Genomic DNA, 23463 nt, shown 5'->3' with positions numbered 1-23463 from the left:
GCTTTTCCTTCCGGCCGTGCTCATCGCATCCTCCACACCTACGCTCGCTACTCCCGCGGCCAAAATTTGCAATCGCCGCCCACACGCTCGCCGCCGCACACGGCCGCCGCACCAGTTGTGGGTGGGCCGCAAAAATATTCGTGGCGGACCGCAAGTTTGACATGCTTGTTGTATGGTGTTTATGTGTCCCCATGTTTTTCCTCGTGTGTTCCCCTTTTCCCCATGTTCCCACAGGTCAGCAAGGAAGAAGAATCAATCAGAGACGGGATATGGTTCCATAGGAGGAGACAACAACATGAGGGCCAGCAGAGTTCAGCAGAGTAAAGGATACAGGATTACAGATGAGTAGGGACGTAGTGTTGATCTCACATGTCATTTATTTATGCAATTAGTACTGAAAATGCAAAGGTCAAGCACAAATAATGCCCCTTGTGAGGATCTGTCACCCACATCTCTCACACTTGTTTACATGACAAATTCAGAATTTGTAATAATAAAAAAAAATCTACAGTTCTAATGATCTTTCTCAGTTAATGAGTGCTGGAAAAGTAATCCTTCTCTCAACACTGAGTCAATATATCCATAGGTGCTGCAGAAAAATCTACAGTAACTCATTGCAGTTGTCATTTTCCCTGGTAGTCTAGTGGTTAGGATTCGGCGCTCTCACCGCCGCGGCCCGGGTTCGATTCCCGGTCAGGGAAGCATTTTTTTTTTCATTCAAACAATTATGTTTGATATAGTACTTTGCTCGTTGAGGGAATATTTTTAATTCAATACTAAAATTAACATATTTTTTTTATTTAAAAAAGTTTTCTTTCAGATATTTAGTAGAAATGATGATCTAAGATATACATGTTTTATTTAATACTGTAAAAGGCCATGGGATATGAATAGGATATGATATGAATTTGATATGAATGCTATGCGATATGAATGGGATGTGATAGGATTCGAATGGGATATGGTAGGCTATGATGAAATATTATATGAATGGGATATAATATAACATATGAATGGGATATAATATATGAATGGGATATGATAGGATTAAGGGCGTAGCTATAGACTGGGCAAAGCTTGGGGGACCGAGCTCTTTGGTGCCAGCTCTTGGGTGCCAGCTCTCCCCCCCTGTCAGTGACCCTGCTGACCATCTCTCTCTTTTCTCCCCAGATAGAGGCAGGTGGGGGGAGATGATGGCACGCGGCAGCAGGCCTCCAGAGTGAAGCAGCCAGCAGAGGAGTTAAGAGTTGCACGGAGGCAGAGCAGGACGTCCGGGGAGGAGCGGGAAGTCACTTAGGGGGATGAGAGTCCCTTAGCTGTTGCGGCCGGATCCTTACCTGCTGCCCCACTCCTCCTTCTGACCTATGTGGTTCCGATATCCCCATGCATATAGTCTGCCATTGTCAATTTAAATCATCTTGATATGTTTCACTTCAAAAAAGTTTCTTCAAAGAAATTAAAATTGTAAAAATAATCACTTCCCATACCGGGAGTCGAACCCGGGCCGCCTGGGTGAAAACCAGGAATCCTAACCGCTAGACCATATGGGAGTGTGTGCTAAATGTCTATCTAAGATTCTATGTGTGTGTGTTCACAGTGTGTGATGAAAAAATAGTAGAGAGTGGAAGACTCATAGAGTAGTATTTAAAAAGTATATTTGTGGAGATATCAGAAGGGTAAGGATGCTGCGCTCTCACCGCCGTTGCCGGGTTCGATTCCAGTCAGAGAACCATCTTTTATTCTTTTTTCACTGAAGAATCATTTATTACAAAGGTGTGTGAGATTTTCTTGCGGTGGCAAGGCAGTTACAGAGGTCCTGCACTCTTCCCCAAGGCATTTAAATTCTCTCTGTTGTTGCCCCATCATAATCAGAGTATAATGTAAATATATATTGTTTATGCTCTTGAATTTACAATAAATGAAATACAAATTGTAAAAATAATCACTTCCCATACCGGGAGTCGAACCCGGGCCGCCTGGGTGAAAACCAGGAATCCTAACCGCTAGACCATATGGGAGTGTGTGCTAAATGTCTATCTAAGATTCTATGTGTGTGTGTTCACAGTGTGTGATGAAAAAATAGTAGAGAGTGGAAGACTCATAGAGTAGTATTTAAAAGTATATTTGTGGAGATATCAGAAGGGTAAGGATGCTGCGCTCTCACCGCCGTTGCCGGGTTCGATTCCCAGTCAGAGAACCATCTTTTATTCTTTTTTCACTGAAGAATCATTTATTACAAAGGTGTGTGAGATTTTCTTGCGGTGGCAAGGCAGTTACAGAGGTCCTGCACTCTTCCCCAAGGCATTTAAATTCTCTCTGTTGTTGCCCCATCATAATCAGAGTATAATGTAAATATATATTGTTTATGCTCTTGAATTTACAATAAATGAAATACAAATTGTAAAAATAATCACTTCCCATACCGGGAGTCGAACCCGGGCCGCCTGGGTGAAAACCAGGAATCCTAACCGCTAGACCATATGGGAGGGTATGCAGTTAGTTTTATATTTACATACAAGGATGTGCTGCTACAGACTACTAGCTTACTGAATAGGCTATAATGTTACAGCCATTAATGGCACTTGGAAACAAAATATATGGAAACAAAATAGAGCAGAAGTGTTCCAATAATAGCACTCAGATATACTCAAATATATATACGTACACATTTTATTAAGAACGTCAAAATAATCAAACAGGTGATACTCAGTCGTGCTAGGCAAGGAAAATGTTGACGTTCTTAATATAATTTGAGTATATCTGAGTGCTATTATTGGAACACTTCTGTTATATATATATATGTATCTGACTACAAAATGTCAGATTCATAAGTTGTTCCTGTAGATCAGGGATGCGCACCCCTGCCTGCTATCCTCAACGTCTTTGACCCCCCTCCCCCCCCCATCCCCATGGTAACGTCACGTGACCCCGCGGCGTCATTTGGAAGAGAAGGGTGTTTGGGTTACCACGACGACGTGTCACTGGAAGGGAAGGTTGTTATAGAGGCCCCATTAATTTAAATGCCTGGGGGGAGTGCGCAGGACCTCTATAACTGCCTTTCCAACCCCCCCCCCCGAAAATCTAGCGACCCCCCTGGGAGGCGCACCCCCAGTTTGCGCACCGCTGCTGTACATGAATGTTGCCGTTGTAACCATATGATGATAATCAAAACTGGTCTTTTTCCCCATTGTGCCCAAGACAATGCGGACAACAAGCAGACTTGCTCCACATGCTGTGGTCTTGCCCCAAACTTACGCCGGTCTGGGATTCAGTTAATGATTGGCTGAATAGGATCCTCGGCACATCCACCCCCGTCGACCCATGGCGGTTCCTTTTGAACAGGCCGCAAAAGGTCTCTCCAGGGGAGCAAACAAACTGGCGGTTCATTTCGCAACGGCGGTGAGGGGGGAGATTGCAGCACGTTGGAAACAAAATGAAATCCCAATAATCACAAAGATCAGGAACCGAATTTGGTCAGTTTGCCAGATGGAGAAATTGACGAGTCTGGTCAATGACACTGGCACAAATTCCTAAAAGTCTGGTCACCATGGTTGGCACAGACAGACATACAGGGGGTAGATAGGGCCACGATTTGGCATTGATAGTTGTAAAGTGCATTCTCCCTTAAAGAGCCCTAAGACACCCCGACGGTCCAAGAGCACACACAGTTCATGGATGGACAGAGAGTGTGGGGTACACCGAGTATCGGTTTTCTTAATTGCAGAGAGCCAGCGGTCGCACGTTTAGAAGCGGAACCTCGGTCGGAGACCCCTTCCCACCCCCCATTTCCTCCTCCCGGCTGGGAGCTATATGTAGTTTGTCGGTTAGTCTGTCTGTCTCCCCGTCTGTCCAACGTACACAGATACTACACATGATGCATGTTTTCCAATTGCAGGAGGCACGTTTCCCTCCAATGTTTATCATGAATGCATGACATGTATGTACTCACACAATTCAAAATAAAAAAATTTAAGTTGAAAAAAAAAAAAAAAAAACTGGTCTTTTTATTTTATTTTTTTTAAAGGTTGGACATTTTTTTTTGATATTTAAACAATTGCTTTTTACCCCACATCAAATTGAAATTAATATCTAATCATTCACTGTATAACAGCTAGTGTGTTTGTTGTGTGTATTTGTATCATTCATTGTGTCTCAGTCAGTGTCAGTGTCTGTTATTATGTCACATTCTCAGTGTATGCGTGTCTGTCACTGTAGCTGTGTGTGTGTATGTGTGTGTTTACATCTGTCAGTGTGATTGTGTATCTATTTTGTCAAAATATATCCTCTGATTTGGACATAAGGGGTTAAGGTGGATTGATGTTTTGCCTGAATGGCAAATGAGGTTGCCGCAGAGATATTTTATTTATGCAAATGCCAATGATTTAGGCACAAACATTAGAGTTAATTCATTTGATGTATATCAAGCTTCATTCTTTGGGGTGGAAAAAAAAAAGTTGGCTTCCCTGACCGGGAATCGAACCCGGGCCGCGGCGGTGAGAGCGCCGAATCCTAACCACTAGACTACCAGGGAACCTGAAAAAAGTTGAGCATTTAAGTCTAGATTTTCCTGAAGTGGTTTCAAACTATTAACTGAGAAAGATCATTAGAGCTGTAGTTTCTTTTTATTACAAAATTCAGAATTTCTCCTGTGTGTGGGAGTTGTGGGTGAGAGATCCTCACAAAGGGCATTATTTGTGCTTGACCTTTATGTGACGGGAGCTTTGTGACAGGCTATAAATAATACACCACCAAGAATATAACTGGGTTGAAATATAATTTATTCCTTGAAAAAGGTGAACACACGAGATTATACAAATAACAGACAAAATATGGACACTCACTTAAGATGGAATGATGAAACAGTCATATCTGGACTGGCAGTTCATACAGCAATCTGGAAAATCACAAAGACACGAAAGACAATAGCCATAGGCTGAGCCTGGTTCTTATACAATTATTTCCCATTGAACACAACCTAAACCCAGCCCCTCTCATAAATCAGTGGTGAGGTTGACAGTTTTCCTCAGAGTAAAACTCCTCCCACCCAAGGACGTTTACAAACTGCTTTTCCTATCTAAATAACTTTATAACTTCAGTTCAGTAATACTTGCTGGCACGTGAGACATATTAATACATTCCGGCACGCATGACGCTGCCAATGAGATTAAATATTACCGTGTAATACTAAAATTAAGAGAGATATTAATATCTGTCTCTTAGTACCTGCCAGACATCAGGTGTCTGTAATCCTTATGTGCGAATCAGTCCCACGAATACACATATGTAGCTTTTAGCACGTTCAGCCGAGGACATCTCATAATATTCTTATTATAAAAAAGGGTACTGATAATAGCAGGAAAATAAAATGGGATAGCACATAGAAGACTAAGGGCTCGGCCAGGGTGGCGCCCAGCCGCTTGCCGAGCGAGCAAATTTGAATTTTCCGCTCGCAAGCGCGTCACGTGAGCGGTTCGCCCAATGAGGGCGAACCAGCTCCGTGACGTAGGGGCCGCGCCCCCAGAAGCGCACGCCCCTAGCCGGCCAGGAAAAGGACGGCCGAGCGGGGCGCAGCGCTGGAGCGCCAGCGCGCCTCTACCCACCCTGGACGAGGCCTTAACCTTATGGGAGGCTCAGGTCCGCCGACAGCTATTCCCAGGGCCCTGGACACTGTGTTATATCATTATATTAATATATTATCTTGTTATTATACTATTATATCCTCATAACTGGCTTTTTATAGTATTAAATATAACATGTATATCTTACAGAATTATTTCTAGTAAATATCTGAAAAAAATCCTTATTTAAATAACTAAAATATGTAAATTTGAGTATTGAATGAGTATTGAATTAAAAATATCCCCCCAAAAAGCACAGTACAAATGAAACATGATTCTGTGAAAAATAAATAAAAAATGCTTCCCTGACCGGGAATCGAACCCGGGCCGCGGCGGTGAGAGCGCCGAATCCTAACCACTAGACTACCAGGGAACTTGAACCATCACATGGGTTTATGTGTAGATTCTCCAGCAGCATCTCAGGGATATATTGAGTCAGTTAAGAGAAGGATTACATTTCCCAGCACTCATTAACTGAGAATCAGCACCCAGCACCCATTAACTGAGATCATTAGAGCTGTACTGTTTTTTATTACAAATTCAGAATTTGTCATGTAAACAAGTGTGAGAGATGTGGGTGAGAGATCCTCATAAAAGGAAGCCACAAAGTATCAATATAAAAAACATCCTGAATTACAACACTCATTTAGGAGGGGGAAGAGGAAGTGAAACAGACTTCCCCAATGCTTACAAATAATAGTTAATTGTGAGAAACATTCGTTCAACAGTTCGGGAATACTCTCACGTGTGCATTGGCATCAGGTCTCCCAGACCTCGAGATGCAGGTAACACAGGAGCACTTTCAAATCACAATTTCATATTTAGATATTTATACATTCTCTAGCAATCAAACTCTCACGCTCAAGTGCACTTCTATTGATACAACTATATATAATGTAGTGAGTTCAGGTTTGGGGACTGTGTGCATGTTTTTACTGTAAATGCAAATAATGTTATTACTACTAGAAATAAACCTGTAGGTCAGCCACATCATGGAACTTATTTAATTATTGCTGTAAATGCAAATAAATAAAAACATTGCCCCGTGTGAGGATCGAACTCACGACCTTCAGATTATGAGACTGACGCGCTACCTACTGCGCTAACGAGGCAGTGGGTGTTATCGCTTTCACCAGCAAGTACTATTGTGGACCATAGAATGCAGATGGAGCACATTCGTTATTTATTTGTATATTCCTGCACATAAATTAAATGTTACCATTGTAGCCCTCCCTAGGGACTACTATGTCAAGTATGGGGTTAACTGTGTGGGCTCAGAGGTTACGACGCTCTCCCATCACATTGTATGGAGTCACATCAGGAAACAGGTTACTCCCTCTATATGCATGGTGACCAGTGACATCACCATGAGGGTATATAAAACTGTCATGAAGATTCCAGAACTCACTGTTAATCATATGTTCCTGTGTATATATAATGTATACAGTTAATGTATAGCAGCGATTTTAAACAGGGTTTCGGCATATCCAAAAGGTTCCGTGAACTTTTTACTCTATCTGGAGACATCGCATGTTAATCAGGTGATCAAGAACCCTCATAAGACACCTGCACTTAAATATTGTTTCTGGGTTTTATTTTATTTTCTCTCATGCTCCCCCTGGATTGTGAAGAAAAGCTATAATCAGAGTGACAGATACAGGTGACACAGTGACAGATATAATCAGAGTGACAGATACAGGTGACCGATATAATCAAAGTGACAAATGCAGGTGACACAGTGACAGATATAATCAGAGTGACAGATACAGGTGACAGATATAATCAGAGTGACAGATACAGGTGACTGTGACAGATATAATCAGAGTGACAGATACAGGTGACAGATATAATCAGAGTGACAGATACAGGTGACACAGTGACAGATATAATTAGAGTGACAGATACAGGTGACAGTGACAGATATAATCAAAGTGACAGATAGAGGTGACACAGAGACAGATCTAATTAAATAGACAGATACAAGTGACAGATATAATCAGAGTGACAGATACAGATGACAGATATAATCAGAGTGACAGATACAGGTGACAGATATAATCAGAGTGACAGATACAGGTGACTGTGACAGATATAATCAGAGTGACAGATATAATCAGAGTGACAGATACAGGTGACACGGTGACAGATATAATCAGTGTGACAGACACAGGTGACAGATATAATCAGTGACAGATACAGGTGACAGATATAATCAGAGTGACAGATACAGGTGACTGTGACAGATATAATCAGTGACAGATACAGGTGACAGATATAATCAGAGTGACAGATACAGGTGACACAGTGACAGATATAATCAGAGTGACAGATACAGGTGACACAGTGACAGATATAATCAAAGTGACAGATACAGGTGACACAGAGACAGATATAATTAAATAGACAGATACAGTGACAGATATAACCAGAGTGACAGATACAGGTGACACAGTGACAGATATAATCAGAGTGACAGATACAGGTGACAGATATAATCAGAGTGACAGATACAGGTGACAGATATAATCAAAGTGAAAGATACAGGTGACACAGAGACAGATATAATTAAATAGACAGATACAGGTGACAGATATAGTCAGAGTGACAGATACAGGTGACACAGTGACAGATATAGTCAGAGTGACAGATACAGGTGACACAGTGACAGATATAATCAGAGTGACAGATACAGGTGACACAGTGACAGATATAATCAGAGTGACAGATACAGGTGACAGATATAATCATGTGACAGATACAGGTGACAGATATAATCAGAGTGACAGATACAGGTGACAGATATAATCAGAGTGACAGATACAAGGGGACACTGTGACAGAAATAGTCAGTGACAGATACAGGTGACACTGTGACATATATAGTCAGAGTGACAGATACAGGTGACACAGTGACAGCTATAATTAGACAGATACAGGTGACAGTGACAGATATAATCAGAGTGACAGATACAGGTGACACAGTGACAGATATAGTCAGTGACAGATACAGATGACACAGTGACAGATATAATTAGACAGATACAGGTGACACAGTGACAGCTATAATTAAGGAGACCAATACAGGTGACACAGTGACAGTTATAATTAAGGAGACCGATACAGTGACAAATACAAGTGACACTGATAAAGCAGCCACATCACGTGATGCGAAGGAGCCTAGCTGGTGTGACTGCCTCCCGTACGTTCTACTTCGGCTTCCGTAGCCCAGAATGTTCGGACCCGCCTATCTCAGTGAGTGTCACGTGGTTTGCAGCCGCAGAAGGCGCTTCCGGGTCCTGTTGTAGGAACTGCCGGTGAGTGAAAGACCACGTGACGTGTGTGTGTGTGTGTGTGTGTGTGTGTGTGTGTGTGTGTGTGTGTGTGTGTGTGTGTGTGTGTGTGTGTGTGTGTGTGTGTGTGTGTGTGTGTGTGTGTGTGTGTGTGTGTGTGTGTGTGTGTGTGTGTGTGTGTGTGTGTGTGTGTGTGTGTGTGTGTGTGTGTGTGTGTGTCCCCGTACACTACAGTACATGATCCTGTAAGAGGAGCTGTACCTATTACACTTAAGGTTTTTGTGTGTGTGGGAAGCTCTGTAGGTTGGGGCACTTTAAAAGGAATAGCTTGGGTGTTCCTCCATCCAGAGCGAGTACACAAAATACCGTGGTACTTATTTTTATGTGAAACATTGGAGGGTGTGTACCATGTCTCTGTCTAGGTATATACTCATACTCTGTATATATTGTCTGTTTCACTCTAGAGATGTCTGAGGCTTCAGCGTTGGAGAGTCTCCTTGAGATGGGATTCCCCCAGCACAGAGCGTAATAATGTCATCTTTTGTTTACCTGTATCCTAACCCTTCCAGGGTCTCCCTTCCCATCTTCTCCTACTGTTCATGTCCTGCTTCTTCTGTGATGCAGTATCAACCCCTCCCTTTGTCACCTATCTAGCATCACACCTCATATAGATTATGACAGCCAGTGTCACTGTCACCACCTTTCTTACAGGGAGAAAGCTCTGGCTGCCACAGGGAACCAGGGCATAGAGTCAGCCATGGATTGGTGAGTAACCAGGTGTCTGTCACTTTATAGTGTCTGTCACCTTGTTGGGAGAGCGGTAGACCGTAAGTCCCTTCTGTGTCACTTGTCATTTTGTTGTCACCGGTTCTTTTCAGGCTGATGGAACATGAAGAGGAACCTGACCTTGATGAGCCCAATGTTTCTGCCCCTGAAGATGCTGAGTGCAGGGAGGGGACACCAGAGATGGAAACCGGTGCAGGTCAGTGTTACCCCCATGCACAAGAGGCGCTCTACGGGGGAGGGATGATGTGTTGTGGAGTGCGGGGGTCATGTGACACTCTTATTCTTACAGATGGGGATCTCAGTGCTGAAGGGAGAGCTGCGCTTAGTGAAGAAGAGAGAGATAAGCAGACTAAGAGGTGAGTTGTATTGAAACACCTTTAGGACTCAACAGACATTGGCACCTTTTTAGGACTGGGCGGAGCGGAGATGGGCAGAGTCCTAACTCCTCTAGGACTGAGCAGAGACACAATGCCTAGTTCCTCTACGTGTAGCAGAGACGCAGAGCCTGGCTCCTCTAGTACTGGGTGGAACGGAGATGCAGAGCCTTGTTCCTCTAGGATTGGGCGGAGATGCAGAGCCTTGCTCCTCTAGGACTGGGCGAAGCAGAGGTGCAGCGCCTAGCTCCTCTAGGATTAGATGGTTTGGGATGCTACCTTTTTTAAGACTGGTTTTGTCCACAGGATGATGGAGCTAATTGCTCAGAAACAGCTGGAACGAGAGGATCGAGAGAAGAGGGAGCGGATCGAGCAAGAGAAGCAGAGACGGAAACAGGGACAGGAGCTGTTAGCAATAAAACAGAGAATGCAGGAGCAAGAGATGCAGAAACTAGCGGAGGAGAGGAGGAGAGAGAAGAACGAGGAGAAGCTGGCCAGGTGAGACCTCCAGGGAGATAGAGGTGGGGAAAGGGGGTACAGAAAAAGGAGGGGGTAATACCATATGCAGGTACATAATGGCTGGGGGGGTTTATACACCAGTGAGGTGAGCTTTACTCGCTCACCTCCCAGTGTCTTGCCTTGCAGGGATCGTGTCCGAGAGAAGATTGCACGGGACAAAGCAGATCGAGCACGGAGGGTGAGTGTTATAAAGAGTAATGGCAGCTGCAGCACACATACAGCTGGTAATCGAGGGAGAGGGGGGGAAGGAGATGCAACGTCTCTTGGTCATCAAGAAAGGGGTCCTGATCTGTAAAATTTCCATCTTGCCTCCCCAGTTTGGGGGGTCAACGTCTGATCCAGTCTCCCCTCCAGCAGAGACCCCCACTATGGCCCCCATCCCCTCCCCTTCTTCCCCCGTGCAGGAGCCCCCCAGCAAGAAGGAGTATGACCAATGCCGTATCCAGGTACGGGGGGGAGAGGGATGCTGATGCTGCATACCGGTACAAAGGGAGGAGGAATACTGCCACGTAATATATATATATATAGATATATCTCTTGAGAATCGTTGAGCCAATAAACTTCACTTTTTTTGGAATATAGGAGTGCCTGTCCGGTTTCCTTTTTGTGTACCTTTTTCGATGGTGTGCACCCTCCCTTTATGCCGTGAAGTGGCTGCAGGCTTATAACGTTTTGGTCAAAGGGTTTAACTAAATGACCCTTACTCATGAGAATACCTACATTGAAGTATTTAACTATGTAATTTGTCACATTGGATGTAGCATTGGGTATTTTTGTATTTTGCTGTATTTATTTGGCCACACTCTGTGTAGCACTCCTTTTGATATATAGTGGGTTCTAGGGTTAGCGATTGCTGGGATTGTGTGTTTGTGCACCCTCCCTTTACCTTTATTTAATATCCTGTTTTGTGTGTGTAACCTGTTCTTGATATTATTTTTATGCTATATGATATATAGATAGATATAGATATATTAATAATATTTTTAAAATGTGACTCAGGTGCGCCTCCTGGACGGCTCCGCTCTCTCTCAGACGTTTCGCGCTCGGGAGCAGTTGGCTGCTGTCCGTCTGTATGTGGAGTTGAACTGGCCAGAGGGTCCCGCAGGACCATTCAACCTACTGACCAGCTTCCCACGGAGGGTCTTTACAGAGGATGACATGGAGAAGCCTCTACAGGAGCTGGGTGTGTGTGTGTGTATACATACTGTACATGGAATGAGAGGTGTTAGCTCCTCTCCCTTCCCCCCCATCTTACTGTCAGTCTCTTCCCCCCCTCCCCTCTTACTGTCTCCACCCTCTTCTTACTGTCTCCACACCCCTCCCCCGTCTTACTGTCTCCACACCCCTCCCCCTCGTCTTACTGTCTCCACACCCCTCCCCCTCGTCTTACTGTCTTCGCCCGCCCCCTCTCGTGACCGTCTCCTCTCGCTCCCCCCTCTCTCTCGTGACCGTCTCCTCTCGCTCCCCCCTCTCTCTCGCCCCCCCTCTCTCGTGACCGTCTCCTCTCACCCCCTCTCGTGACCGTCTCCTCTCGCCCCCCTCTCTCTCGTGACAGTCTCCTCTCGCCCCCCCTCTCTCTCGGGACCGTCTCCACTCGCCCCCCCTCTCGGGACCGTCTCCACTCGCCCCCCCTCTCTCTCGGGACTGTCTCCTCTCGCCCCCCCTCTCTCTCGGGACCGTCTCCTCTCGCCCCCCCTCTCTCTCGGGACCGTCTCCTCTCACCCCCCCTCTCTCTCGGGACCGTCTCCTCTCGCCCCCCTCTCTCTCGTAACCGTCTCCTCTCGCCCCCCTGTTAGAAAAGCCTCCACTCGATATAATAATCAGGAAACCTGGTTCAGTTAAAAAAATCAGCATTCTTTATTATTCTTTCTTCAATCAGCTTTCATGTAGCAAGGATACATATTATAAGATACATCTGTATGGCTTCTGTATCAAAGAAGGTAGATTATTAGATGCTTCTATTCGATGTAACAAGCATCTTTAGAAGGTAGTAACGTATGGTTAACATTACTCCCTTCTTATACGCTCAGGACAAAGAGAAATTAATCACTCACTGGTCTTAGCTACAGTAACTAGACTAAATGACATACTTGTTTCCCCACCAAACTAAAACACACTGATTTTCTCAGGAAGATAAAGAACTAAGGAAGATATATATAAGAGCTAGGAAAGAGAGACATCTGAAAATATACAACACAGACAAGAATCCTAGGGAATGTTTAGTTAACTAGACAAACCTAGGAACAGCTATAAAACAGGGTCACACCTTTTCAGAATATAAATTTATAGCTTGGGCAATGTGTGGGAAACCAGGAAAGGATTCTCATCACTTAATGTCCTGTTTCAAGCTGCCCTAAAATTATTCATGAGAACCAACTTATAAGGAAACATTTTAACCTATTGTGTGCTGAATCTCTCGCTCTCTCATCGCCCCCACCCTCTCGTGCTCGTCTCCCCTTGCCCCCCTCCTCTCGTGCCCGTCCCAACCCTCGTGACAGTCTCCTCTCGCCTGTCCCACCCCTCGTGACAGTCTCCTCCCCCCCCCCCCTCGTAACCGTCTCCTCCCCCCCCCCCTCGTAACCGTCTCCTCCTTCCCTCCCCCCCCCCACCTCTCGTGCTGTCTCCTCTCGCTCCTCCTCGCCCTCCCTCGTGACCGCCTCCTCTTCCCCCCCCTCTCGTGACCGCCTCCTCTTCCCCCCCCTCCCGTGACCGCCTCCTCTTCCCCCCCCTCCTCTCCCCCCCCGCCTCCAGTGACCGCCTCCTCTTCCCCCCCCTCTCGTGACCGTCTCCTCTTCCCCCCCTCTCGTGACCGTCTCCTCTTCCCCCCCTCTCGTGACCGTCTCCTCTTCCCCCCCCCTCTCGTGACCGTCTCCTCTTCCCCCCCCCGTGACCGTCTCCTCTTCCCCCCCCCCCCCGTGACCGTCTCCTCTTTCTCCCCCCCTCGTGACCGTTTCCTCTTTCCCCCCCCTCGTGACCGTCTTCTCCTCCCCCCCCCCCTCTCGTGACCGTCTCCTCCTTCCCCCCCCCCTCGTGACCGTCTCCTTTCCCCTCCCCCTCGTGACCGTCTCCTCTTCCCCCCCCCCCCTCTCGTGACCGTCTCCCCCTTTCCCCCCCCCCTCGTGACCGTCTCCTCTTCTCCCCCCCCTCGTGACCGTCTCCTCTTCTCCCCCCCCTCGTGACCGTCTCCTCCTTCCCCCCCCCCCTCGTGACCGTCTCCTCCTTCCCCCCCCCCCCTCGTGACCGTCTCCTCCTTCCCCCCCCCCCTCGTGACCGTCTCCTCCTTTCCCCCCCCCCCCCCTCGTGACCGTCTCCTCTTCCCCCCCCCCTCTCGTGACCGTCTCCTCTTCCCCCCCCCTCTCGTGACCGTCTCCTCTTCCCCCCCCCCTCTCGTGACCGTTTCCTCTTCCCCCCCCCTCGTGACCGTCTCCTCCTTCCCCCCCCTCTCGTGACCGTCTCCTCCTTCCCCCCCCTCTCGTGACCGTCTCCTCCTTCGTCCCCCCCCCGTGACGTTTCCTCTCGTCCCCCCCTCTCTCGTGACCGTCTCATCTCGCCGTCCCCCCCTCTCGTGACCGTCTCATCTCGCCGTCCCCCCCTCTCGTGACCGTTTCCTCTCGCCCCCCCTCTCTCTCGTGACCGTCTCCTCTCGCCCCCCCTCTCTCTCGTGACCGTCTCCTCTCGCCCCCGTTAGAAAAGCCTCCACTCGATATAATAATCAGGAAACCTGGTTCAGTTAAAAAAATCAGCATTCTTTATTATTCTTTCTTCAATCAGCTTTCATGTAGCAAGGATACTTATTATAAGATACATTTGTATGGCTTCTGTATCAAAGAAGGTAGATTATTAGATGCTTCTATTCGATGTAACAAGCATATTTAGAAGGTAGTAACGTATGGTTAACATTGCTCCCTTCTGGCCCGGGCCTGCTGAAATCTGGGCGATTTCATGCCCATACAGACGAGCCAGCGGGCGCGATTGGAGCCGGGGGGAGGTGGTTGGAGGCGGGGCAGTGACATCGCTGGGCCAATCGCCCGCGACGCACTGACGTCGACGTCACGGCGCCGACGTCAGACACTGCTGTGCTGGGATTGGAGGTTTTCAGCCGACAGCGCACTGAAAAACAGCTTGGCGCTCGGCTGAAACCTCCATCTCGTCAGCACGCCTGCGGACGCTCGCGTGAGCCGCCTCTCAAGGCATCCTCATTGAGGATGCAGGGGCTCAGCGCGGAGCGTCCGCACGCCTCAGCACGGCCTGTCTTTCTATGGACTCATACGCTCAGGACAAAGAGACATTAATCACTCACTGGTCTTAGCTACAGTAACTAGACTAAATGACATACTTGTTTCCCCACCAAACTAAAACACACTGATTTTCTCAGGAAGATAAAGAACTAAGGAAGATATATATCAGAGCTAGGAAAGAGAGACATCTGAAAATATACAACACAGACAAGAATCCTAGGGAATGTTTAGTTAACTAGATAAACCTAGGAACAGCTAAAAAAACAGGGTCACACCTTTTCAGAATATAAATTTATAGCTTGGGCAATGTGTGGGAAACCAGGAAAGGAATCTCATCACTTAATGTCCTGTTTCAAGCTGCACTAAAATTATTCATGAGAACCAACTTATAAGGAAACATTTTAACCTATTGTGTGCTGAATCTCTCGCTGTCATCGCCCCCACCCTCTTGTGCCCGTCCCACCCCTCGTGACAGTCTCCTCTCCTCCCCCCCCCTCTTGTGACAGTCTCCTTCTCCCCCCACCTCTCGTGACCGTCTCCTCTCGCCCTCCCTCGTGACCGTCTCCTCTCCCCCCTGCCCCCCTCTCGTGACCGTCTCCTCTCCCCCCCCTCTCGTGACCGTCTCCTCCTTCCCCCCCACTCCCCCTCTCGTAACCGTCTCCTCCTCTCCCCCCCCATCCTCCCCTCATGTGACTCTCTTCTTCTCAATTCTATGCAGGGTTGGTGCCATCAGCTGTTCTGATTGTTGCCAGAAAATAAGACCGCACTTGAAACTCTCCCTCCATAAGCTCCAACCACAGTAGACTCCGCCCCCAAGAAGCCAACATCACAACAAAGACAAGCAGAGACCGCTCTCCCTGCGAGGATCAGCTACAGACTGTTGCGTCCCGCCCCACCCCCATAAACCTCCCTGATTTGTGTCGTGCAGACTGTGTGTATTCAGCGGAAAAAATAAACCAGTCTGACATTTTGTGACCTTTCCCTTCTACGAAGAGCCTGTTAGAAAATTAACCCCTTTTAAAGACAAGTGCCAGTTATAATATCCCCTTATAAGGACACCCCCCCATCTGTTAAGGGTGTTTTCTTATCAGAACCCCCACAGCTGGTATAGAAACACCCTTCTTAGTTACAAGATTAGACTTGACATAGCCAGTTTCTAGGAGAGGTAGCCCGTTATCAGAACATATCACAGTCGGTTATTAGGATACACCTAAACAACGTCTTATCCCTTTGCTATAAGACAACTTCCTATCCCTTTTAGGGGAACACGTAATAAGACCATCTCGTATTCCCCTGTTCTAAGAATACTCCCCTGATAAGACCATCTCTTCTCACACGTCTTATATTCTGAATGTTTCGGCAGCTTTATTATATATATTTATTTTTACAAATCCTGAAATCCCACTTGGAGTCCCTGTGTGGGATCCCTCGGAGGGGGGTCCTGGATCCTGCTGTCTCTGGCGAGAGTATGTCCTTTTTCCTCTTAAGCGTCTTTCGGCTTTGCCTTTCCGACTGGATCCACCAGGATGACTGCTCCCCAGCAAGCCAGAGCTGGAGAACAGAAAGAAACGGTCACCGATTGGTTGAGGCAAAGATTCCTGGATCCCCTCTCCTTGTGGTCAGATGTGCGGAACCCCTCTTCCTGCTATCTGATGATGGAATTCCGTGGAATTCCTTTCAGTAGAGAAGATTTCCAATCTGACTGCATTCTAGAAGACCATGTGAAAAAAAGTGTTTAAAACATAACTACTTATATTCTACATCTGGCACATGACATATCTGATCTAACAGAACTAGGAGTTCCAAGGTGCAACCTTCACAAACTATATTGGATAGTAGAAAGTACGGTTAAGCCATAGGTCAGTGTTTTTCAACGGGTTCCTAGGGCATACCTAAAGGGTTCCCTGCAGTTTTCAGGTAATTTTAAAGTTATACCAATTACAGACGAATGTATCATGCATCTGATCTCAAGACACGCTATTAGAGAGGATTTGGGTTCCTTACTGTGCATCTGATCTCAGACGCGCTATTAAAGAGGGTTGGCGTTCCGTACAATGCATCTGATCTCAGATGCGCTATTAGAGAGGATTGGGGTTCTGCGGAATTTCACAATATAATGATAGGGTTCCATAACAAAAAAAAAAAAAAGTTGAAAACTACTGCTCTAGGTTATGATCCAAATAAACAACCCTAAATGTCAATTTCCAATTCTTTTCATAATGGCCTACATAAGGCTCAATGGACCTCCATTGGTGCTACTGATCCACCATATACTGCAGATCATTGCATTTCTTATACCATATAGCTGATTGATGGTATTTTAGGGGAGGTTTGGGGGAAAGCTGCTCCGGCGGACTGCATTGCCGCTGGGGAGACATTGCACTAACCTGAAGTCCAATAAGGGAAACATCATGCCTCTCCTACAAACGGTCACATATAGAACCACAAGACAAGCCGAGGACAATTGCATAAAAAAAAAAATTTGGAAAATTAAGGGCAGTCGATTAAAAAAAAACAAAAAAAACAATGACGATAAAAGTGAACAACAAAGCGTTACATAAAAGACCAACACTTGTCAATAGGGACTGAATAAGTTTGGTGTTGAAAATTCTGATAAGCTTTAACAGAATGGGACAATGATGTGGCTCTTAAAGAGTGGATGGGACAATGACGTGGCTCTTAAAGAGTGGAGTATAACCTAGGGCAGTAATTTTCAACTGGGTTACGGGGCCACCCCTCCGGGGTTCCGCAGCCACCAGGGGGGGAGAGCTGGGACGACTGTCCCAGTCCCTGGGGCACTGCACGCAGCAGTGACCCGGAGGCTCCCGAGCTCAGCGGCAGCCACCCGGTCACTGCGATCCTTCCTCTTCCTGCTGGAAGTCGTGTTACACTTCCCGCTGACAGGAAGAGGGAGCTTCGCATCGACGCAATCCCACAGGCCACAAGGGAAGAGCACGTGCACGGTCTGCAGGGATTCTTGAAGCACGTGCCCGCAGCTACGTAAAAAAAAATGGGTGTAGGTGTCTGTGAAGAGAGGGTGCACAAGGAGGAGAGGGGGAGCATGTAGTGGGGGAGAAAAGAGGGGGGGGGGGAAAGAGGGGGGGGAGAGGGTTGGGAATTCCCCATAACTTCACAATCTAATTCTGGGGTTCCTTAACCTTTAACCTTAAAAGGTTGAAAACCACTGACCTAGGGACTGTAGGGACCATATTTGTCCCGGGAAAAATGTTGCGCATGTGCGATGAGTGCTTGCCGGCTGCCTGTGCGCATGTGTGATCAGAGCTTGCCGGTCGTGCCTGCCAGGCCTGTGCAGATAAAATACAGGATCGTGGCCAGAAAAGTCGGGACCCGGGACAAACGGCTAAACCAGGACGTCTGGTCACCCTGCGAAAGGGGGCTACTAACCAGTATAGGGTTTATAACGGTTGCACCTTCCAATGTCTAGTTCTGGTACAGCATCATTCTACCACTATTTATATTTTCTGATGTTTCTCTTTATTGTAGATTATGATACATTTTAAACACTTCACATGGAGGCGCTGGAGTAGTCAAATTGGGATTTCCCATTGGTTCCTTCTCCGATTGGTTCTTCCCACCCCCCTTTCTCTCCGATTGGTTCCTCCCACCCCCCTTTCTCTCCGATTGGTTCCTCCCACCCCCTTCTCTCCGATTGGTTCCTCCCACCCCCCTTTCTCTCCGATTGGTTCCTCCCACCCCCTTTCTCTCCGATTGGTTCCTCCCGCACCCGTCTCTCCGATTGGTTCCTCCCATCCCCCTTTCTCTCCGATTGGTTCCTCCCACGCCCCTTTCTCTCCGATTGGTTCCTCCCATCGGTTCCTCCCACCCCCCTTTCTCTCCCAATGGTTCCCCGCCTTACACACGGCAAACACCATCTGAGTCACAGTTCCCATTCCCACGGGTGCGCCTTTTTTCATGGTGTTCCGGGCTACGTTATACACGTATCCGCTGGCCGCAAGCAGGCCGGAGCCGCTGAGTATCCGGCAGCTCCAGCAGCCCCCGAAGATCGGTGTGCGGGTCGGGGGGGAGGCGGCCTCCGTGGAAGCCATGAGTGCACAACTGGTAGCTGAGCCGTTACCTTTTCTAACCCGGAAATAGATTATTTAACCTTCCTTACCGGATATACAACTAATAATGACCTTCCTTACCGGAAATACAATTAACGCATTTGACCTTCCTTGCCGGAAACGGAATGAATAAATATGACCTTCCCTCCCGGAAGTAGAATATATATATCTATCAATCAGACTCCAACATTTGGCACATTAAGATAATTATATTTTACTTCATATGCCAATGTGGGATGAGGTTATCCTCCTTATGAAAACACCATAACTTCTGCAATGTATTGTATACAAAGATCATTTTACCAATAAACACTTTTATGTCTGGATTTTATTATTTGACACTAATATATACATAAAATAGAAATAATAACTTCCCTATAACCTGCTGATCATTTATCGAATCAGTCTGCAAGATGTTGTAACTATCAGAAGGTTCTGCGCTTACTCCAATGGGAGGCAGGCAGTGGGGCACTCCTCAGCTCTCACACAAATAGGTACACATGGTTTAAAAAGGTACAGTTGTAGGGTATTATATATAGATATATATCACTCTTAGATCAAAAAAAGTACAACAATTTGGTTTATTGTGCATCACAATACTACCATATCATTAACCTTTATCCGTGCACATTCATTGGTGTATGATTCTGGAGTACAGCACCCTTTTTTTTCTTTTACATATATATAATGTTAATATGTATTTCAGTTTAATACAAAGTGCTTTACATCTGTACTGCATGCAGCATCTTTAGGGCAGGATCCTGGCAGCCCTATACAGCCTGTTGTACACAGAACTGCACTTATTTGGTGCCTTGTTGCATTGCAGAGCATGGGGATGGCGTCACAATATAGGCATAGTATGAGATCCCGTCCCTGTCCCCCAGATCATGCAGTGTCACAGAAAATCCGAGCCTTGCCTCCTCCAGGAAGGGGAGCCGGGCATCAGGGTCTTCGTCTGTCAGCTGCACCAGCTTCCCCCCCGGCTGCAGAACGCGCAGAGACTCTTGCAACATCATGCGAGCCTCCCCTGTCCCTGTGCGCAGCAGTGCATCCAAGGTACCCTTGTCTAGCACGAGCCCCACGCTGGCTGAGGCGAAGCCGCGCAGATCAGTGACATCTCCGTGGGTATACTCCAGATGGGAGTCGGGGTGTCTGGGTGTCACGGGGGGACCCTCTGAGAGGTGACTGCACATAGCTAGGACAGCAGGAACCGAGCGATCCACGCAGGATACCAGTAGCGGATGGGGGGAGTCACGGAACAGCCCCAATCCTACATCCGAGGTGCCACAGCCCAAGTCCAGCACACGGAGCGGGGGTCCCACATGCCCATCAGGGGCCAAATCACGGAGAAGCGAGAGCAGGAAAACCCGCAGGAAATCATAGCCAAAGAACCAGTCAAAGTGAGAAGAGCCACCGGGGGAACGGAAGGAGTAAAATGAATCCCAGGTGACCCTGTCACCCATACTGTGCCGGAGAAAGTCTGTAGGGAGGAGGGAGGGGTGCGGATTAGGGTTACCCAATATACCGGGATATTATCCACTCTATCACACCCCCAATATTTATCTGTCCAGAGATACATCTCACACACAAATCTTAGAGACATGAAGGAAGCAGTATGTAAATACACATGCAGTATATAAATACTCAGGCCCAGTATATAACTACAGCATATACTCGGGCACATTAAATAAATACAGTACTGAATATAAATGCTCAGTATGAAAATTCTAACGATAGAGAGCAAAGTCTGTGGTTAGTCATTTCTTAACGTAGTTACATCCAAGGTATCACAGAAGTGTGTGTGTGTGTGTGTACAGCAATGCAGAAGGAAGAACCAGCGCACTTGGGGTTAACAATAAAGTATTTTTATTGCAGCCATCGACGTTTCGGTCCCTGGTGTGACCTTGACAAAGATCAATCACTGCAATAAAATACTTTATTTTTAACCCCGTGTGCTGGATCTTCCTTCTGCATTGATATGTATATGTATATATATATATAAAAACCAACATCACAGCTTGCACTCAGTGTACTGGTTCATATAGACAGGTGCTAGTCTCAAATAATAGAAAAACAACATTACCATTCTCTCGTCCGGTAAAGAAAGACTGCACTCGGTTCAGTAATCATGAAAAACTGTATTGGGCATCTGAATAAAAAAGATAAGTCACCCAATCCGACGTTTCGGTCCTGGAATAGGACCTTTCTCAAGGGGGTGCCCCTTGAGAAAGGTCCTATTCCAGGACCGAAACGTCGGATTGGGTGACTTATCTTTTTTATTCAGATGCCCAATACAGTTTTTCATGATTACTGAACCGAGTGCAGTCTTTCTTTACCGGACGAGAGAATGGTAATGTTGTTTATATATATATATATATATATATATATATATATATATATATATATATATATATATATACATACACACATACACACACACATACATGTATACATACATGTATATATATATATACATATATACATATATACATATACACACACACAAGAAAGCCTGCAACTAACTGAACTAAATAACTTAGGTTGCTATAATCAAAAAGTAGGGTAAAATAAATAATAATAATGACCTAATGACGGTGCTAGGGACACAGAAATATATAAAAAGGAAGAAAAAGAATCCCGTCAAAAGCACTCTAGCAACAATTAATGATAATAGAATTTATTCAATAGAAAAATACATGAATTACACAATTAATTAAAACAGTCCCCTCAGAACCCCGAAAAGGAAAATATGATTTCCTGGCGAATGCACCCTAAATTGGAGTGTATACTGGATTAATACCAGGAAATTGGAGTAACCTGCTCATTTAACCCAAGACCGGCCGGTCAAAAAATGAAAGGTTAATAAAAATTGGACACTGAATCTATATATGAATAGTACCATTCAACAACCACGATAAGATTGTGTATAAAATAAACACAATACAAGAATCAAACTGTATAGCTGTATACATACAATAGTCCCCACTGAATGGTAAGTGTGGAAATCCTGTGAAGAGGATGGAGTGAAAATGGAATCTGTAAAGATCAGTGTCCACTGAAAGTCCTGAGTCTGGTTGGGGGGTTCCAAGGGAGTACAGACAACAGCCCCAACGTACGTTTCGCTACCCCTGCTTCGTCCGGGGTCCTTTTGCTTCAAAACATATTTTTTTTTTTTTATATATATATATATATATATATATATATATATATATATATATATATATATATACATACACATATATATATATATACATACACACATACATATACACACACACACACACATTTACAAACCTCCCTTCCCTGTGTTATTTGCTTCAGTCCCAAATCCTCGCGCTGGGCGGAGCCGAAAAGAGGACAGGAGCAGTCGGCGGAGCCCAGACATATCGGAAGGGAGGACAGACGGGGACTTAGAGAAGAGGAGCCCACGGGGGGAGGTTACACTGTGACTGAGGGCAGAAAAATACACATTGGTTTGAATATTTATTCAAGAGTTTTAATTCAATAAAACAAAATTGCACAACTGCAAAATGAGGATATATTAAACATAAAAAAAGCAACAAGGTCTGAGGGGGAAGAGGGGTATATATAGACACACACACCCTCATAGACAGTACACAGACACTACCGTCCCCTTACAGACGGTATATACACATACACCATTACAGGCACTACATTTATTTATAAAATGTTTTACCAGGAAGTAATACATTGAGAGTTACCTCTCGTTTTCAAGTATGTCCTGGGCACAGAGTTAAGACAAATAATACATATACAGGCGGTATATAAACACAACCCTCCCCTTACAGGTGGTATATAGTCACACAGACCACACACACACAGACAGACACACACAGACAGACACACACACACAGCTTCACAGGTGGTATATAAACACAACCATCAGACATTATATAGATGAACACTACCCTATAATGTACTACATAACATATTTTTTTTATAATTATGCATCAGATTATTTTAAATTAACTCACAGACAGAGAACACATGTCCTAATAACGATAATAATAATACCGATCTCTCTCAAGGAGAAAGTAGTGAGAGCTCAGCTAAGTTCTGCCACCTCCATGTGTCCCTGCAGCCACTTCCTGTCGCTTATTGATGACATCATCCAGTCTCTCCCCTCGTGTATACGCATTATCTGACATATTTAACACCATGACATATTTAAACACCAGAGTTGCCCTTATAAATATAGTGAGAACAATCTATATACTTCCCACAGCTTATTGCTACAGCAAAGGTCACCACCGCCTTTCTCCTGGGGAAAGAGAATTTAACCCCTTAGGCCACACATCCCGTGCTAATGGCTATATTATTGTTCTGTTTCCTCATTTCTCTCTGCAGTGGAAGAAGTACAAAAGACACAATAAAATGAGTAGTGTAGGACCTGCTGATAGGGCGTGACTATGTCGCAGGCTTGAAATGTTTTGGTCAAAGGATTTATTAAATGACCCAAACTTATGACAACAAACAAAGAAAAAGACATAGTAATGAACTAAATAATTTGTCATATTGGATGTGCATTGGGGA

The 23463-nt window shown here is 45.7% G+C and overlaps 2 protein-coding genes and 7 non-coding genes across 14 annotated transcripts; 2 read left to right on the top strand and 7 right to left on the bottom strand.

Moving 5' to 3' along the window:
- Positions 1 to 629: 629 nt before the first annotated feature.
- Positions 630 to 701, top strand: TRNAE-CUC (transfer RNA glutamic acid (anticodon CUC)). Its single transcript has one exon. It is a non-coding gene; the product is annotated as a tRNA-Glu (tRNA).
- A 777-nt stretch (positions 702 to 1478) lies between these two features.
- TRNAE-UUC (transfer RNA glutamic acid (anticodon UUC)) lies at positions 1479 to 1550 on the bottom strand. Its single transcript has one exon. It is a non-coding gene; the product is annotated as a tRNA-Glu (tRNA).
- Positions 1551 to 1946: 396 nt separating this feature from the next.
- Positions 1947 to 2018, bottom strand: TRNAE-UUC (transfer RNA glutamic acid (anticodon UUC)). Its single transcript has one exon. It is a non-coding gene; the product is annotated as a tRNA-Glu (tRNA).
- A 396-nt stretch (positions 2019 to 2414) lies between these two features.
- On the bottom strand, positions 2415 to 2486 carry TRNAE-UUC (transfer RNA glutamic acid (anticodon UUC)). Its single transcript has one exon. It is a non-coding gene; the product is annotated as a tRNA-Glu (tRNA).
- Positions 2487 to 4459: 1973 nt separating this feature from the next.
- Positions 4460 to 4531, bottom strand: TRNAE-CUC (transfer RNA glutamic acid (anticodon CUC)). The gene has a single exon. It is a non-coding gene; the product is annotated as a tRNA-Glu (tRNA).
- Positions 4532 to 5919: 1388 nt separating this feature from the next.
- TRNAE-CUC (transfer RNA glutamic acid (anticodon CUC)) lies at positions 5920 to 5991 on the bottom strand. Its single transcript has one exon. It is a non-coding gene; the product is annotated as a tRNA-Glu (tRNA).
- A 666-nt stretch (positions 5992 to 6657) lies between these two features.
- TRNAM-CAU (transfer RNA methionine (anticodon CAU)) lies at positions 6658 to 6730 on the bottom strand. The gene has a single exon. It is a non-coding gene; the product is annotated as a tRNA-Met (tRNA).
- Positions 6731 to 8793: 2063 nt separating this feature from the next.
- Positions 8794 to 15794, top strand: UBXN1 (UBX domain protein 1). 3 transcript variants are annotated; one of them, XM_075570082.1, is made up of 10 exons: positions 8796 to 8931; positions 9372 to 9432; positions 9619 to 9672; positions 9786 to 9889; positions 9983 to 10049; positions 10374 to 10565; positions 10713 to 10764; positions 10904 to 11032; positions 11586 to 11769; positions 15543 to 15794. In XM_075570082.1, the coding sequence occupies exons 2-10, from the start codon at positions 9374 to 9376 to the stop codon at positions 15581 to 15583; spliced, it is 882 nt and encodes a 293-aa protein (XP_075426197.1). In that variant the 5' UTR covers positions 8796 to 8931; positions 9372 to 9373; the 3' UTR covers positions 15584 to 15794. The 3 variants fall into 3 exon arrangements, with proteins under 3 accessions (XP_075426195.1, XP_075426197.1, XP_075426196.1); XM_075570080.1 differs by having other exon boundaries at positions 8794 to 8931; positions 9786 to 10049; XM_075570081.1 differs by lacking the exon at positions 8796 to 8931 and adding an exon at positions 9122 to 9277 and having other exon boundaries at positions 9786 to 10049.
- Positions 15795 to 19471: 3677 nt separating this feature from the next.
- Positions 19472 to 23089, bottom strand: CSKMT (citrate synthase lysine methyltransferase). Of its 4 annotated transcripts, none has more exons than XM_075570083.1 (3): positions 22905 to 23079; positions 22204 to 22358; positions 19472 to 20389 (listed from the first exon to the last, which is right to left on the bottom strand). In XM_075570083.1, exons 2-3 carry the CDS (start codon positions 22292 to 22294, stop codon positions 19710 to 19712), a joined length of 771 nt encoding a protein of 256 aa, XP_075426198.1. In that variant the 5' UTR covers positions 22295 to 22358; positions 22905 to 23079; the 3' UTR covers positions 19472 to 19709. The 4 variants fall into 4 exon arrangements, with proteins under 4 accessions (XP_075426198.1, XP_075426199.1, XP_075426200.1 ...); XM_075570084.1 differs by having other exon boundaries at positions 22945 to 23078; XM_075570085.1 differs by lacking the exon at positions 22204 to 22358 and having other exon boundaries at positions 22905 to 23089.
- Between the last annotated feature and the right edge of the window lie 374 nt (positions 23090 to 23463).

Source organism: Ascaphus truei, chromosome 14, assembly GCF_040206685.1.
Source record: "Ascaphus truei isolate aAscTru1 chromosome 14, aAscTru1.hap1, whole genome shotgun sequence".
Taxonomy (NCBI): domain Eukaryota; kingdom Metazoa; phylum Chordata; class Amphibia; order Anura; family Ascaphidae; genus Ascaphus; species Ascaphus truei.
Note: the sequence above shows the minus strand (reverse complement) of the source record. Positions and strands in the feature narration are given on the sequence as shown.